This window comes from Camelus ferus, chromosome 4, assembly GCF_009834535.1.
Source record: "Camelus ferus isolate YT-003-E chromosome 4, BCGSAC_Cfer_1.0, whole genome shotgun sequence".
In the NCBI taxonomy this organism is placed as follows: Eukaryota; Metazoa; Chordata; class Mammalia; order Artiodactyla; family Camelidae; genus Camelus; species Camelus ferus.
The window spans coordinates 67,822,229-67,840,499 of record NC_045699.1 but is presented as its reverse complement, the minus strand read 5'-3'; the positions used below and the strand labels follow the sequence as shown (position 1 = coordinate 67,840,499).

At 42.4% G+C, this 18,271-nt stretch overlaps 1 protein-coding gene across 5 annotated transcripts in view; it reads right to left on the bottom strand.

Annotated features, from left to right (window-relative positions):
• Positions 1-18,271, bottom strand: part of GARNL3 (GTPase activating Rap/RanGAP domain like 3) — a 138,734-nt gene that overhangs the window by 102,201 nt on the left and 18,262 nt on the right. For 3 of the 5 annotated variants that reach the window (XR_004319493.1, XM_032478462.1, XM_032478463.1), the window contains exon 3: positions 3,934-4,003. Coding sequence is in view for 4 of the 5 variants with exons in the window: in XM_032478462.1 (XP_032334353.1) it covers positions 3,934-4,003 (70 nt within the window). In the remaining variant the exon portion in view is untranslated. Of the gene's footprint in view, positions 1-3,933; positions 4,018-4,074; positions 4,433-4,981; positions 5,089-18,271 lie in introns of those variants that run through there. The other 2 variants (XM_006181853.2, XM_032478464.1) reach the window with 2 other exon arrangements.

Below are 18,271 nucleotides of genomic sequence, written 5' to 3'. Positions count from 1 at the left end.
GAGTGGATCTCTGTTTCTTGCAATGAAACCAGCCCTAATTAAGGCAGGGAACACAGCTGGGAGCCAGCTAAGATGCAGCCTGGAGACTCAAAGTCTGAAGCGGTTGGTTTCCGAAGCTTGACTATGTATAGTTCCAAGTGAGCAGAAAACTGGTTTTTCCCTCCCCCTCCTCAGCGCCCAGCACAGCGCCTGACACATGGTGGGAGCCTTCAGTGCAGAGCTGTTGAATCAGGCTGAGAAACTCTGCTGTGAGTCTATAGTGGTCTGAGCTCCACTTTCTCACTCACCAAATTTATACCCAGTTGAAACCTAGGGAGCTAAGCCCCTACATTGCCCTCATTACTGATATGAATGGTCAATTTATTCTTCACAAGGACTTCTATCTAATTTGCTAAAGGTCAGAAGAAGTTTATGGTACAATTTCAGTTTTACAGAATCCTGAGTACCCCTCTACAAAGTCTGAGTTCCAGGATGCCCAGGACCAATTGGGTGCCCAACAATATTCATCAAACTGATACAGGAGGGAAGCAGGCAGGGCACAACCATTAAATGAAGGACACAGCAGTTAGTACCAAGATGGTGGAAGAGTCAACTCCCAGTAGACCTTGAGCTTCAATAAATGCTCACTGAAATACAACAGCATGTTAAATGGCACTCCCACAGGTGCCAGGACAGTTTTAAGGCTGACCATAAAAGGTCAAAAAGGGTGTGTGACGGCCCCATTCCTGGGAATCCCAGCCCCTTCCTCAAAGTAGTTGGAGTAATCCTCCCACTTATTAGCATATGAAGCTACCGAGCCTGTAAAAACTAACCACCGGTACACCTCGTGGCCTCTCTGCCTTCTGTGTGAGTCAGCCCTGCACTCTGATTAGGGAGTGTGTATTTACTTTTACTTTACACTGAGCATCCAATGCCGACACCTCATGGCCTTTCTCTTGCCCTCTGAAACAGCCTGCACTCTGTCTATAGAGTATGTATCTCTCTGAATGCATCCACTTTTACTCAACTGTGACTCGCTCTTGAATTCTTCCCTGTGTGAAGCTAATGACCCACACTTGGCAGGGCGCGTCCCAGGGACTCAACCAAGACCTGGGACGTGGCCATCCTCTTGCCCCACATTTTCCTGTAACAAAACCAGGTATAAGAAAAATTAAACTTGCTTTCTTATGAACATAGAACACATAAATTGGTTCTGAATTTAATAATACTCTGTCGTTTGTAGGTGAGAGAAAACATCTCCTCCCTTAAAACACTGGAGTCAGAATTTCAAGAGATCCTTAGATGGCAAAATTGGAACTTGTTCACTGCATCTTTCTCAACCATTCCAATCTCCAGCTCATGTCATTTCTAACATGGGAAAACTAGAAACACTGATTTTACAAAAAGAGGGAAACCATTCCACAAATAATTGTTTATCACCTTGCTGGGCTATCATATACCAATTAACTTTGAAGACTTTGGTAACTTTGAAGACTATATAACAAGAAGAAGATACAGCTAAATGAAAAAAGAGGAATGCAAAATCAAATATATAATGTGATTTATAACCATATAGAAAAGGTGTTTATAGCTATAAAAGTTGGAAGGTATCAAAAGGAGATGAAAACACTTGCTGCAAGGTGGTGAAATTGTACATGGAATTTTAAAACATATTTAAAATTTACTTTAAAATACTTAAGAAGTCAATTATAAACACACACACACACACACACACACACACACACACACAAACACACACACACAATCATGGCTCCAGAGTAAAATCTTGAACAAACGGATTGAAGAACTTTTGGTCAATGGGCTGCCTCCTCAGGCCAGGGTAACTGATGACTAGTCTGGAATTCTCTAAGGCAGGGGTTCTTCAAGTATGGTTCAGGGGCCAGCAGCACCAACATCATCTGGGAACTTGTTAGAAATACAAATTCTGGGTTAACTCTGGTCTACTGGATTTGAAACTCTGGGGATGGGGTCCAGCGATTTGTTGTAATAAACCTTCCAGGTGACTCTGATGCCTGCTCAAGCTTGAAACCACTGCTCTCAAGTACGTTCCCAGTCTGATATTCTGTGATCTCTGCAAGTCTATAAAGGGTCTTCCTCCACACCTATGGTGCCTCCCCCAAACACTGCTCTTGCTGTTTACAAGAGCTCCATACAACTTATTAGATCAAGTTCAAAGTCTTCACCTGAGAGTCAAGGTTCTACTTTTGCTACCAAATTTCATCTTTACTACTACAGCTAGTTACCAGGGACTGTGTTTACATGCTTCATCTCATTTAATCCTCCTGAGAACCCTATAAAGTAGATAATATTAATATCCCCATTTCATAGGTGAGAAAACTGAGGCCAAAAGAAGTTTAAGATCATACAACTAGTAAGTGATGAAATGAGAATAATAACTTCAGAGCACAAGCTCTGAAGCACCACTGAAGTTCAGAGAAGTTCACAGAGATAAGAAGCAATGGAGATGGTATGGGAACCCAGGCCTGATTTCAAAGCCTGCCTGCTCTGTAACCACTAAGCTCTGCTGCCTTACACTCTCTGCTGGGCAAGACTGTTTGCTCACTGCCCTTCAAATACATCACTGCCAAGAATCATGCTGTTTGCAAATATCTGTCTATCTTCCTTGCCACCAATCCACATCCCACGGCCTCCATAAGGCCTTCCGTCTGCTTCCCCGAGATCAGTGGCTAAAATGGGTGGCTCCCTCCTTCTCCCAGTCCCCACCATGCCCGATCTGTATGCTTCTCACAATATTTACCAATTCCCACCCAGAATTATAATTATGTTCATGCCCTTTCAGGAGAGGCGGTTCTGAGTTGTCATGATGTCACCAGTGTCTGACACAGAACAGGCACTGATTGAGTCAATCAATATGTCTTTTTATGTCACTAAATTCATTCTTTAGATATTTTACATATCTTATCTGCCCAGCTGGAGGTCAGCAGATGTCTTAAGAACAAGGACCAAACCTTTTATTTAATCTACATTTTCAAGAATACACCTGGACCAGGTACACAGTCAAACCTGTAATATATGCTTGAATTCAAGTAGAATTCTACCAGTACATGACTCTGGCATAAATTTTTCTACTTTTTAAACCCTGCAAGAATGCAGCTTATAGTAATTGGGGATAATTGGGTACTATACAAATGGATCCCATAAACTCAAGTTTTTATAAATAGATAGAAATAATAAATTTAATGTTTTTAATAGTGTGAAATAATAAAGAGAATTTTATAAGCACATTTTCCTGAAAATTTGTTAAATTTCTATGCAGTTGGGAAAAAAACCCCTCACAATTCTCTTTTAAAAAACTGAGGCTATGATATGCCTTCATTATGCCTCTTTTAAAATGAAAACAAACTATTTTAAAAAATGATAACACAAACCCCAATGTCTTTCATTAAGGAAAATGTGGATATTTTCATTCCAGAAATCTATTACCTATTACCTAGTCCAACAAACATACTTTTAACAGGAAAAAAAAAAAAGAGCTCATATTCTATCTCCTATCACATACCCAGAGAGCAAAAGTACAGAAAAATCAGACTATTTATTACAATAATATTTAAACCTCAAAAACTAGATTTACAAACTTTTAGGGACAACATAGTATAAAAACCAAGTGCTCCCCTTCTTAATTCATAAACCATTTTATTTCATTATATACACCATTAACAGAGAAAAACCCCAAGCCACAACATGCTTTTAACAAACTGAAAAGACACAGATCAAAAGTACGTAACAATAAAAACACACAGATAAAGATGATCAAATTATTATAGCCTTTCAACAGTCATTCATTCCCGTCCAATCCTTATGCTGTACTCACATGGTCTAACAGTAAATATACAACAAAAGACCTGAAGAGCTTGGTGATCCTCTCTAAATCGAAATCAATGTACTCCCACTGAACAGACAGTGTAAACTTACCAGCTCCACAGATCCATAATGTTTCCTACTGAAATCCCCACGTCTACAGCCTAGGTCTTCCGAGACAGAGCTGGAACAAAAATGCTTCATCAGTATTATACATAGCGATCTGGCCACAAACCTTCTGCAAAAATCCACTACCATTTGCAAAAAGGGCTGCTATGGAACAGGCTTGCCCAGCTCCTCACTGCAGGGGAGCCTCCTTGCAACAGACACAGTCCTCAGCAGCCATTGCAGAGCCGGGCTTTCATGGAGCCCTCAGTAAGAAGAAAAACACCCGAGTCATCCCTGGAAGTATAGGCAATGATTGAATTAAATATTTAGTCGTTTGGAATCGATTGAAATTTCCCAGGCTACTGGTGGTTTATAATTTCATTTCTGTATAACCGAAGGGGATAGAAACCCTGCAGTAAACTTGAGGCAAAGGACAAAGCTTGCAATTATCTTTCGTTTAAGAGAGGCTCTTTGTCCCAAATATTCAACATAAAAATAACCAGCATTATGTGATGCTATATAGGAGACATAGACTTGAAATAGGAGGAAAAAAAAAATCTTCAAAATCCTAGTAGGTCCCACCCCCTCCCCTTTCATTTATGACAACATGACAGTATGAAAAAAAGACTAGGACTAACAGAAAATCTAAAAATCTAACCTCTAAGTATAATTAGTTTCTTAACATAGCAGTAGCTGATACTTTCCCACCCCCTCCCCTCAAGAAAGGCTTAAATCAGATAAGAAAAATCACATGCGTTGCTGAAGAAGAGCAGTTAAAACAAGGGCAAAATTGTTACTGCATTTGCATCTTGGATGCATAGTTACACACTCAAAAGACACCAATCTTACTGAGTTAGTTAGTATATCTAGGACCCCAAGCAGTACTCATGAAACCACCGGAGACCCACACACACAAACTGTTTTAATAAGTTTTGTTCTAATATGTCATGCAAATAACTAATAAAACATAGAAAATGAAATTCCCCAGGAATTACATGTTTAATATGTCCAGAATATTTGAGATCTAACATGCAAAGAAAGGTGCATTTAGTACCTTTTCATCCTTCCTTAAAAGGTAGGCTACATTTTCTAAATTACAGCCCTCTTGGCACGTTCAGAAAGAGACTGACTCTGATGTTTAGCATCCACAGAACTGACTCTCTGCCAGGACACTATTTGATAGGCTCCAAGAAAGACAGCATGAGGGAAATGAGATTAGAGAGTCTAATGGTATTCTGCTTCCACCATTTCACAGAGAGGGCTGAATTAATCTTATATGAGATATTTAACCTTTTGTAGTCCTCACTTCCTTAGCTGAAACTGTGCAACAAATTAATGGATGCAGCTTAGAAGGGTGTCCTACATTTTACCCAGCTACTGTCCTGCTTCTGGTGACGTGATTTTCTACCCAAAAATCTCTGAAAGAGATTTTAAAACTTTCTTACGTGGCCGACCCCAGTGTCAGCTACGCCATCTATGCCCATTCTAGTCCTCTTTGGAAGCCCTCCTGGAGAGTACTGCCACTGCTTTACATAACAGTTTCAAGATCCTTCAACAGCAGCCCTGAGTTACCGGGACAGAGTGGGCTCTGGGGAGGGGAGCGTCCACGCACTTGGACAGAGACCAGGCACAGAGCGGATGCTCAGTGGCTATTGACCAAGAGCTATCTGCCCGGATCTCAGTCCACCTCTTCGGTTTTAGCCAGGACCACTGCACAGCCAGCAGCAGCAGCAGCAGCAGCAGCAGCAGCTTCTAACCCAAATCGCCAATAATAGGAAAAGAGGAAGGATGCCAGGCTTTGGGCCCCTCCTTATGCTGCTCTCAGCACCACAGAGGGGCTTCGAAGACAGTGCCAGCTCCCTAACTCTGCCAACAGCCAGAAACGAACACAAAGAGGATGATGACCCTACATCCTGGAGCAACCACCTCCTTAGAAACCTCACAGAGGGAAAACGACATCCAAGGAAAACAACTGAGAGAGATTTAAACAAAACCTCTGCTATCAGTTGCCCTTGTTCCCCTGTAATTACATTTCATCTAGTACACTGCAGAGACAGCGCTTGCGAATGGTGGGAGCCAGGCCCAACTATATGGGATGCATTTCTAGGGCTGCAGGAGGCACTCAAACCAGTTAAAAAACCCACCCCACCTCTTTCCTTCCTCCCCGGGCTCTCTGGTCCCTTGGCACCCAGCACAAGGGCTGTGATCAGAGAGGATCACCCACAGCCCTAGGAGGGTTTACTCTCCTCCAGGTCTCCAGGATCTGGCCCACTGCCGGGCACAGGGTGGACACACAGGAAATGTTCACTGCATTGGTGAAGATACGTGCACATCTTTTGGATCTCACTAGCTATTGCCTGATGGCGCTCCTTGTAGGCACCAGGGCAGGCTGCCTGCTGATCTTCTCCCTGATAAGCGCCTGGACATTATTCCATCAGTCCAGACAGTCCTGGCCCAAGAGGCAGATACTACTATGTGCATGCCAAAACCGATTTTTGTTCCTCTGGAGCTTGTCACTAGACTACATTTCCTCACCTGTCCTGCAGTGAGTGTGACCATATGACTGATTTCTGGCCAAGAGAATACAGACAGAAGTGACGTGCCTGTGGGATCCCATGGAAAGCACTTGCCCTCCTTCCCCATGGCCAGCAGGGTGGAGAGGACCATAATGACCTGCAGGAAGGCAGAGCTTCCAGATGGAAAAAACTCAGGTCTCTGGATGACCAAGTAGAAGGTCATACCTCCAAGAATATCCAAGTATTAGAATATAATGTGAGCAAGAAATAAACATTTAGTTGTGTTAATCATGTAGAATTTCGGTCTACCTGTTAAAGCCGCTGTGTTAGCTGAATTAATACAGAAGTCGGTATCTTGCGGTGGGGTGCTACCATGGCAACAACCTAAAATGTGTGGCACAGTCTTTGTAGGAAGACAGCAGCCAGTCAGGAAATTGATCTCGGAGGCTGGAGAGATGGAGATCTAGGTTATACAGTAGCAAAATAGATGACAAAACTCGCCCCTACCGTAACTTAGGAGGTGAACCTGTGCCTTCTGAGCCTGCAGCTCTAAGGAATGTGGCTGGAAGGTCAGAGTGAGGCTGTGTGCTGGCTCCTACTGGCTGACCTTAGCAAGGTTTTTTACAAGGAGATGAGCCCAGGCAAGAACTGGCTGGGTGTCAAGCAAAGACAAAAGGGACCAGAGAAAGGCTAGAGACCAAGGGCCTCACAGGCTTGAGAAACTGCTCACACAATTCTGGACTCCAGCCAGTGAGAGTTCTGGCCAATGAAATGTGAGTAGAAATGATGGGTACCTCTTCCAGACCACACCCATACACATTTCTCATGATTAATCCTTGCTCTTTTTCCTCATCCACTGGCTGAATGGAGGCGGCTGTGAGGACCAAGAGGGATGAAGCTACACCATGAAGGAGCCCTGGTTCCCAAATGACAACACAGATGACCCCAAGTAGGAATATCCTTATTGGGCTGTGAGATGAGAAATGACTTTTATCGTTTTAAGTCAAGAAGATTCAGGGTTTATCTGTTATAGCAGGTGATTTTATCTTCATTAATACAGCTAGCCAGAGGTAATAGAAAACAGTGTAAGAATCATTGGTTGTCAGAGGGCTGTTGGGCCAAGATGACTCTACTGGGATCAGCAAACTACGGCCACCCAATGCCTGTTTTTGAAAATTAAGTTTTATTGGAATACAGCCACACCCTTTGGTTATAGGCTGTTTCTGTGGCTGCTTTTGCGTTGCAATGGCAGAGCTGAGAAGCAGCTGAGACCTATAAAGCCCAAACTATTTACCCTCTGGCCCTTTATAGAAAGTTTGCCCACCCCCTGCCGTATAGCGTCATGAATCCCTTTTGTTGGTTTCAGGCCTACCCATAAACTGTGGTCAGTACTCCAATGAAAATACCAGTGTTTATCAGGCTTTAGGGTCCATCACAATCCCTGGGGGAGCTTTCTAAAAATGCAGATGCCCTGGCCCTATTCCCAGAGGTTGTGATTCAGCCTGACTGCGATTTTAACAAGCAGTGGTGGGAGTTCTGATGCAGGTGGTTCACAGACAATGTTTTGAAAAGTACTCCTCTTCCAGATGACTCTGGAAACCTGTCACATTCTGCAGTACTTTTATAAGGAAGGACAAGGCTTTGATCAAGTTTTCCATGAATGAGAGGAGGTGTGATGTAGTCCTTCAGGGCAAGTGCTTCAGTTACAGACATGGGTTCTTAACCTCCCCGGGCATTAGTTCCCGCATGTATAAAATGCGGTTGATAGTATCACCTACTTAATAGGGTTATAAAGCATAAACTATAAAGAGAAGATTAAAGTTTATTCTAAGCACAGTGTCTATTACATGAAAATTATTCAATAAATGTTAGATACTACTATTACTCTTACTAATAGTATGAATTCTCCTCTGGTTGTTAGAGAGAGAACCCTGGGAAGGGGTGTGCAGCATACATGATGGCTACCTTTTTAAAGACTTTTAAGTAAGATGCCCTTTTTTTCTCCTGCCGTGGAAAGGGAGACCTCAGCCAAGCAGCAGGCCTCCAGGGGTGGGGCTGAGGGCAGCATCACAGCTCAGCACGACATCTCCTCCCCAAAAGTGTTGGCCTCGCAGTGTGACATCACCTAGAAAATACTTAGGACCCAAGAGCATGTCACCAGAACAAGGCTGGTGCAAAAAAGGACCAGCAAGTTCAAGTTCCTCACATGCAACATGCTCTAGGCTCTAAATAGAAACTCTTCCTGTTTTAGCAAAATAAAGGATGTGTGAAGATGCTGGATCACACTTCACAAGCATGAAGTGCTGAGGAACTTCATGTTAAATCTCTAAAGAGAGCCTGGGATGAAAGCAAAGATTTCCAGCCCCACATAGAGGCTAGAAAAAATACTGTTATATAAGTCAGGACCCCAGAAAGCAGGAAAACCCCCTCCAAAGAGTCAAAGTTATAGAAACTGAATAAGGAAAAAAAGGAAACAGCGATACAGGTCTTTCCTTACTCAACTGGCCCAAAGTAACTGACCCTAATGACTGGCCAGACCCCACTAATCCAGTCCTCAGTCCAGCCCTGCTGGAAGAGTTAAAGGCAACACAAGAAGGGGGACTCCTCCTGGATCAGCAAAGAGGATTTGTGAAAAGCAACAGGTAGCTTACCAACAGCGGAGTTCAATCTCAAGAGTGCCAAGACACCACCACCGCCCCCTTGATAAGCAGATAGTGATAAGACAGATGGAAGGGATCCCCCTATTTGAGGGACAGAGAAACTTAAAAATGTGCCAGACTATAGACTTAGGCTTGGAGAGAGCCCAGGGCCTCCTAACAACAGGTATTAGAATAGTTTATTGCACATAAAGGAGCAGTTGTCTCTCCTTCTAAAGATAAGTGACACAAAAAGCAGAGCTGCAATTATGCATTAACTTCTAATGATGAAATGGAAGAAGATGTCTTCTTTTGAGGAGATTTCAGACACCAGGAAGCAGGAAGTAAGCAGGAGGATTTCTAGAGTGTAAGGGTCCCAGGAAAGCCAAGCCCCTGGCTTCTTGCTTCACACAGTGCCTGGTTCCCCTACTATGTTTCTAGGGCTGCAGTATTGTGTGCTCCTGACCCAGGATCTTGAGTTTACCATCCCTTAGCCAGTTTTGCCAACCATAAAGTGGTTAGACAGGCCTGGATGTGAATGTCAGCTCCATGGCACACTAGCCCTGTGGCCCCAGGCAAGCTACTTGTCCTCTCTGAGCCTGTTTCATCGCCTGTAACATGGGATTAAAATAATATCTGTCTCTGTGGGAGGATTAAAGATATCATAAGGTGCTTAGCACAACACCTGATACATGCTAGCCACTAAATAAAAACTGGTTATTCTAACTGTTGGGGACCTTTCCTGCCTTGGTCATGACCATACCCCATGTGTCTCAGAGTGCCTGGTTCATGGCAGGCTGCTCAATGAAAATTTGTTGAATTAATGAGTCTTGAATAAATGATAACCTCTGCTCGCTTTTGCTCTACCTGAACACAGGAGGGCTCCTGCCCCCTTTTCTCTACCCTCCTCCACCTGCCCCCTCATCCGCCATTAGATATTCTGACATATCTTTGGGTACATTTGGTGTTACTTCCACTACTATTCAGTCATCTCTCTTATTCTAATCTTCTTTTCTCTAACATTCTGGAATGCATTCCTTCTACAGTATTTATGTGTCTACTAAGTTTCTGGACAAAGACAGGTGTCCCTGGATCTCATCAGGTTCTCTGTTATTACTAACGTCTTGTGGTAATTTACTGCAAGGTTCCTTTCAATGATGATTTCCAGCAGTGCCCTTAAAATTCTATCCCTGAATAAGAAACAGCAACCACACCAAACACTGGCAAGGACACAGAGCAACTCGACCACTCCCACACTATGGGTGGGAATGTACAAGGTAAGCTAAGCCTCTTTGGAAACCAGTTGGCAGTTTCTAATAAAATTAAACATGCAGTTACTCTATGACCCAGCCCTTGCACTCTTGGGCATTTATCCTAGAGAAATGAAAGCATGTATTCACAAATACCTGTACACAAATCTTCACAGCACCTTTATTCATAATAACTGGAAAAAGCCTAGAAATCCTTGGAAGGGTGAAGCGCCAAATGAACTGTGGTACATGCACACCATGGAATATTTCTCAGCAATGAAAAGGAACACATTACTGACAGACACAACAACCTGGATGAAAGTCCAGGGGACTTGGTGGAGTGGAAAAGGCCAACCCTAAAAGGTTATACACTATGTGATTCCATTAGACAACATTCTTGAAATGACAGTATTATAGAGGGAGCGAGGTACGGTTATAGAAGGGCAACTTCAGAGACTCTGTGGTGATGGAGCTGTTCTGTGTCTTGTCTGCGGTGGTGGATAAAAGAACCTACACATGACAAAGTTGCATGTGACACTGGGGAAATCTAAGACCAATGGATTGCATTGATGACAATCTCCTGGCTGTGAGTGGTACTATAGTGATACCAGATGTCACCACTGGGGGAAACTGGGTAAGGGGTACCCGGGATCTCACTGTGTTATTTCTTATAACTGCATAGGGATCTATGACATTCTCAAAATAAAAAGGTTAATTAAAAAAACTGTATCAGAGTTGAAATTCTTTCACTCATTCAATCAACAGTTGCTGAGCACCTACGAGGTACCAGGTGCTGGGCCAGGTGCTAACCCTGAGCCGTGTGGTCCCTGCAGGCATAGCACTTATGGTGCAGTGGGAAAATATAAAGTACATAGGACTTCACAGGAACAAAAACATTTTGCAAGCAAATCGCACCTGTGTACAGCAAATCCAGTAAATTGTAAAATGGCTTAATTTAGCCCCGTCAGGAGTAGCATATGCCATCTTCGGATGTGGGTGCCCATAGCAGAAGCCTGACAGGTCTGTCACTCCGCTCAGCTCAAGACCCACCATCCAGGAACCTGGGAACTGCTGCCCACAAAATGATTCCTGTAAACGTAATGTCCACACATCAGCTCCCTCCCTTCCCACTCTTTTGCGACCTTGACTTCTCCTTTCCTATAAGGTCAAGATCAAACAGATTTCCAGCTCAGTATAACTTGGTTTGGGAAACACTGCTCCACAGGATACTGATACATGCATGACCACGTGTTAAGTTAAACAGAAACTTATTTAAGGAAAAAAACCTCAGCAGACAACATATGTTGTTGCATACCTCCCTTGACCATCTGCAGATTTTAATTCTTTGGGGAAATCCCTCCAAAGTCTGTTTCCCCAGGTTTTCAAAGTTTCTCTGCTGAGATTCCCAGAACCTGCCTCCAACTGCACCCAGACCCTGAAGGGAGGCATGCTATCCAGAGTGGGCACTTCTGAACAGTCCTATGGGAAGCAAGCACCCTACAGAACACCAAGGTCATTCCGACCCTTGCTCCTCAGCGTGGTCCCTTCCCTGAGCTGGTTAGAAAGGCAGGCTCTCAGGCCCCACCCCAGACCTAATGAGACAGAATCAGTATTTTAACAAGATCCCCCAAGGATTCAAATGCACATTGAACTTTGAGAAGAACTGATTCTGGCTCTCAAACCTAGCTGTATACCAGAATCACCTGGATTTCTTCCCTAATTTGTTTTATTATGAAATATTTTAATATGCAGAAAAACAAAGAATAATATAATGAACACTGCAGATACACTTGAAACTCCTGTGTATGTCTCCTTGATCCTATTTTCGCCTCTCTCTCCCTTGAAATAATCACTAAATAATTTGGTTTATACTTCCTGCTGATTTTTTATGTTTGTACTACGTACTTATTCATGAACAATATGCAGTGTTGTTTAGCACGTTTTAAAATTTTACACTAACGTATACCTTACTGTGACTGTCTCCCTGCAACTAGCTTCTTTGATGGAAAAATTTGTTTTTGAGATTTGTGCACACTGATACCTGTAACTCCAATTATTCACTTCCAGTGCTGTCTGGTATCCTGCTGTACCAATACCCCACTGTTCCTCCATTCTCCTACTGTTAACATTTCAGTTGTTTCCAATTTTTAAACAATGCTATAATGAACATCCTTTACATGCCTCCTTGAATACAAGCACAATCACATCCCTAGATTACACACCCAGGAGTGCTGGGTTGTGATATGGGCATCTTTATTTTTTCTACATATTGCCAAATTTGCTTTTCAAAGTGAGTATACCAACTTACTCTCCCATCAGTAGCCTGTGAGTTCTATTTGCCTCATATCTTAGTCAACACTTGGTATAGTCAGAAATTGGTTTTAGCCAGTCTGAGGATATGAAATGGAGTCCCACTGAGGGTTGGTTTTAATCTGCTTTTCCACAATAACTCAAGAACTTGAACATCTTTTCCTAGGCTTAATGGCCATCTGAGCTACCTTTTTTATGATTTGCCTATTCCAAATTTTTTGTCCACCTCTTTTCTGTAGGATGTTGGTCTTTTCCTAATTGATTTGTAGGAATTATGTGAATATTCTAATACCCAAAAATACAGATGTCTTCTTCTAGGCAGTGGTTTTTCTTTTTAAACTTTGTTCCTGATATCTTTTATTACAAAAAATTTAAAAATTCTAATGTAGACATTTTCAATCTTTTCCTTTGCAGTCTTTGTTTTTCTGACTTAAGAAATCCTTCACCACCATGATGTCATATAGTCTTCTGCTGAAGTTTTAAAGCTTGCTTTACACAGTTCATCTAAATACACAAATGCCCAGTTCCCACCCCAGACTCCCTCAGTCAGAATCTTCAGGAGTGGGATCTAAGCACCTGTATTCTTAACCAAAATGAATTCCACAGGTGATTCTGGGAAATGCTCACAGACCCACCTCCTACCCACTGGATGCTGATGGAGGGCATCTCCTCTATAAAATCCACCTCATCTCCAGAAACCATCTTATCTCTGTCTCCTTTTCTGGCTCATCCTCTCTCTTTTTGTTCCCAAACTTTAAGTACTTCTTAAAGTTTGTCCTTTGAAGGATGTATCTACTCTTACAGCATCAGTATTACTGACAATTCTCAAATACACCTCTATGCTTAATTTACTCATTACCTTTCCTAATTTTCCCAGAAGCTCCAGCAGCAAGCAGTTCAGTATGCTTTTTCCAAAACTCCTTCAGTAACTTGGTTTCTCACTTCTGTCAGTATATGATTATTTTCACGATCTCCACTCTATGAAATCAACCTTGACCTCTCCTATGGTTTCAAGCTCTAGCATCAATCATTGACTATCATCAGTGATCATCTCCCATATTTGGCCAGCCTAGTCTTTCCGTCTCACAGGTCCTCACTATTTGATACCCAGATTCCTACAATAGCCTTGTCAGTCTTTCTGACACCTCATCAAAGGATCTTAGGGTATAAGAGACTTCCAGGCCCAGAGACTTAAGGACCATTTGGTGTCCAGCCTGTTATCTGTGATAGCATGTTCTCTACCAGATACTTGAAATATAGCTAACCAGTCTCTACTTAAACACTGTTAGTGATAAAGAAACACAGTACACCCAGGGCACTCCATTCTTCCTCTCAAAGTATTTTTTTTCTATATTGAATTGAAATCCATCACACCTTAATTTCCACCAGCTGGCCCCACATCTTCACCCTTTCGCTTCTTCTTAATTTCCTTACCATCACTTAAACACCCCCGGCCTCCTGTCCTGTCTGGCCCGCTCTCCTCTTCTCAGCATCCAGCCACATTGCCTTTCTTCCTTTCCTTCAACTTGCTGAATGTCTTCTCATCTTAGGACCTGGAATGCTCTCTCCAAACTCCTTCTACCTGACCCACTCCCAAAATTACAAAGAAGGTATTGGATTAACTTTGCCTCCCCTACTAGAATATAAATTTCACAATGGCAGTTTCTCTGTTGGTTTTGTTCAATGCAAAATTCTTAGCATGTAACATAATACCTGGTACAAAGTTAGCTCTTAATGGGGCTTTATTAAATGATGAGTGAAGGAATGTATGGGTGAATGAATGAAAGCATGCTGGCCAACCCTTTGAGGCCATAAAAAAATAAGTTAAGATCACTTCTACAGGAAAGCCAGCCCTTCAAGTATCTTGGGAGAGCCATCATGTCCCCTGGGGTTTTTCTTCTTTATGGGCAGCCAGGAGCAACACAAGAGGGTGAGATCAGCTGTACTAGGTAGGTACCTAGACAAGCAGCAGGGCAAACACAGAGACCACTTCATCACCTCTTCTAGGATCAGGCCTGGAGAGACACCCCTCTGTGCTCACAATTCTGCTGCCAGATTCTGCTAGAAGTGAGCTGCATTACATAGCATATTCATGAAATTTGTTTTTGAGTCAGATGTAAAAATACTGTAAATGTTGCCTCAGATTAGTCTAAAAAAATTCACTTCAGAGGTTAATGCAATGTGAGGAATATGAGTAAAAGAAGGCAATGCTGTGGGAAGCCATCACAGTGGACAAATTGTGACATCATTCACTAACCATTAGTTCATGATGAAGCTTGCATTTACTATGTCTAGTGATTGACATCGTTCAATAAAGGTAATTCAGTTAAGTCCAACTGATTGACACTGTAACATTACAAAGTGGATCAGCTGCAAGTGTCAAACTCACCCAACTGGTAAACTTAAGATCGTTGCATTTCATTGCATGTAAATTATAGTACAATTTAAAAATTCTTTTAAAGTGTCATAAAGAGGAAAAATAGAAACTTTGATCCTAAATGTAAATAAATTAACATCTATATGAATAGAGAAATCATATGTGCATACGTGTTGCCTGATACTTACTTAGCCCTGTCTAACCCACCACTAATTCACTGCCTGATCTTAGGCAAGAAACAGCCTTTCCTAGGCCCTCAGTTCTACGACTGTAAAATGGGACTTGATTAATGAATTAATTCAACAAATGCTGATAACCATGGTAACTTCCTCATAGGGCTGCTGGATTTAATGAGAAAATACATACGAGCACTTAACATGGTGAGCAGTCTGAACACAATAACTATTGGAAGAGACAGGGGTTGTGAATCCACATCCCTCACTGGGAGGAAGGTGTGTGCATGCTTGAAGAACAACACAAAGAAGAAACAAATCTGTGGAAATCTAGGGACAAGCTAGATTTTCCTGTAATCTAAAGTTTTCTCCCTTTAGGAACACAGCTGTTGGGGAGGAAAAATTTTTTTTCCTCTTATTTTCTGTAACTGGTGCCTGTGAATGAAGCTGACAAAAGACAGATTAACGGGAGAAAAGACATGCAAATTTTATTTTTAATTTTACATGCAGAAGGACTGCACAGAAAAGAAAACCCAAAGTAGCGGTTAGACTCAGGGACTTATATACCATCTTAACAAAGGACGATAAATTGTGGCAAAGTGACTAGATAAAATAAAGGGGTTTGGGGCTTCTAGGAGTGGTAACGCTGGAGAAAATGGATACATGGGGAAAAACAATAGGGTTATATAGTAAGGTTTGTTTGTGAAGACTCATCCTGTTGCCTTCTCTGTTTCTGGTGATGAGGGCTGTTCTCCTCTTGGTATGAGAGAGGGGAGGGGACACCTTTACAAAGAGAAATGTATGCCCTGCTTTTAGGCAGATAGGGAGAGGGCAGAGAGTTCTTCCTGTGTCTGCTTTTTCTTAATTTCCTTCAGCTCAAAATAATCTTTATGCTGAAGTGGCATATTTGGGGGTGGTATATTCTGATCCCCTTTATAGCCAGTACCAACATATGAAAAATTCTTAGTCTCAAGCATAAAAGTAAATGCTTGTGGAACTGACTGAATTTGGTCATGAGGTAACCTAGGAGAGGGGGAAGGCCCTGGCTACTTTTTAGCTGCATTTTTTAGCTGACCTCTGTATTGTATTGTCACCTGCTGGGCCAATTTAGATCTACCTCATGCTTATTTGTGCTTGGTTTTTCTCCAGGTACATTCACACCACATAGTGGAAGAAAAGCAGCTTACTCTGTACTTTTTAGGTCAAACTATATTTGTAAAAGATTTTCTAAAAATTTTACTTCCCCAAGGTCCTCTGATCCTAAGAAAATAAGACTTTGTAACCGAGTGTGAGGGAGAGTAATGAGGGAAGGGGGAACATTCTTCAAAGAAAGCAAAAGAATAGATAAACCAAACTTACAGAAATATAGAAGGCAAAAACATTTTAACTAAGAACATCTGTTACCATAGAAGGTGACAAGAAAACAACCATCCTGCACCCAAGGCCAACATGAAATTTATAAAAATGAGTGTTGGCTTTGGTGAATTTAGGGCAGGGCCACCTAAACAATTTCCTTTTGCCTCCTAAAAGCAATGATTAAAAAGAGTAATACTAACTAGTCACTATTTATAGTGTGTCCTCATGGTGCTATGTACTGTACTTTGAGATGAGGTGAGCACCAAAAATGGGTTGCTGGCCCTTGAGGACTACACAATTTGAAAGAATAGAAAATGTGAATAGTCAAAGGAATAGAGTTCTTAGTAATGGCATAACCTCCTTGAGGAAAAATTATTACTTTTAGTGGTTATTTCTCCAGGGGATGCTGAGCTCAATGGTGAGTAGGGCATGTGCAGCTTATGTTCCCAGAGAAGGACCAGGATGTCCTGGCAGAGTGACCCCGCACTCTCCCCTGTCTGAGGTCACACGGAGCAGCAGCACAGTGTTTAACCCTACGTCACCCTTGAATGGTGAAGATCCACATTACTCTCCCTTCAGTTCAGTCCACGTACCTCCCTGGGGACCTCACTGCTCTTGTGCCTTCAAATATTACCTCTATGCTAACAACTCCCCAAACCAAATCTCCAGCTCGGATCTTTCTCCCCAGCTGCAAGTTCAGACTTTCAACTGCTAGACCTGGTTCCGTGGACACTCTGGGAGGCCCTAAAACATAACATGCCCTGAGTCACCCTCACCCTCACTCCCCATTCACGTCTCAGTCAACAGAGTTGCCATCTTCCTTCCAGCTACTCAAGGCTCAAAGTTCAGGTACATGTCTTCTCTCACATCCAACATCTGATTGGTCTCCAGGCCCAGGTGCAGGCTCCACACAGCGTTGTTTTTGAATGTTGTATGTTTGGATCCTTGTTTTTGTTAGTTTTTTTCATTTACTGTATCTTGGTGATCTTTCCAAACCGATACCGAAAGAGTCTCTGTATTCTTCCTTAAGGTTACATAGTATTCCACTGAGATGTACCATATTTTATTTAACCAGTTCCCTAGGTAAATGGTTTTCAGTCTTTCACTACTACTAATAAACTGCAATGCATAATCCTGTATATGTCATTTTGCATGTGAGGATATTTCTAGAATTTCTCCATGTCTTTTAGTCCCTTGCCACTTCTCTCCTTTCCATTTCCACTTTCTCTGCTTTAGCTGAGACCTTCACCATTGCAGAGGCCTCCTAACTAGCTACTACTCTGCTCTATTACCTTTAACTTACCCAACAAACATTTAGGGAGCACTTTCTACGTGCCGGATGCTCTGCTAGGACAGGGAAGAACAAGAGAATAAAAACAGACAAAACAAAACAAAACTCCTCCTAACCAGACCCGCACAAATCCTTGCCTGTCTTACAATTGTTCGAGCTTTGGGAGCCTATTAACAAATCAAACCGCCCTCTTCTCTGTATCTGGAATCGGCTGAGAATTAGTGACAGGAGTCCTGCAAATGGAAATAAAAACACCAATTTCCTTACTGTCAGAGTTGAAATGGCAAACGTGGCTGAGCCCAACAACCACGTGGGCTTCCTACTGCTTCCCAGAGTTTAGACCTGGAGCAGCCGCCGTGGAGAGACTGGTCTGCAGAGAGGCAGACGCTCATCAGCAGAATCGCTGCCTCATGACTGTCAAGCTCCAACAGGGGA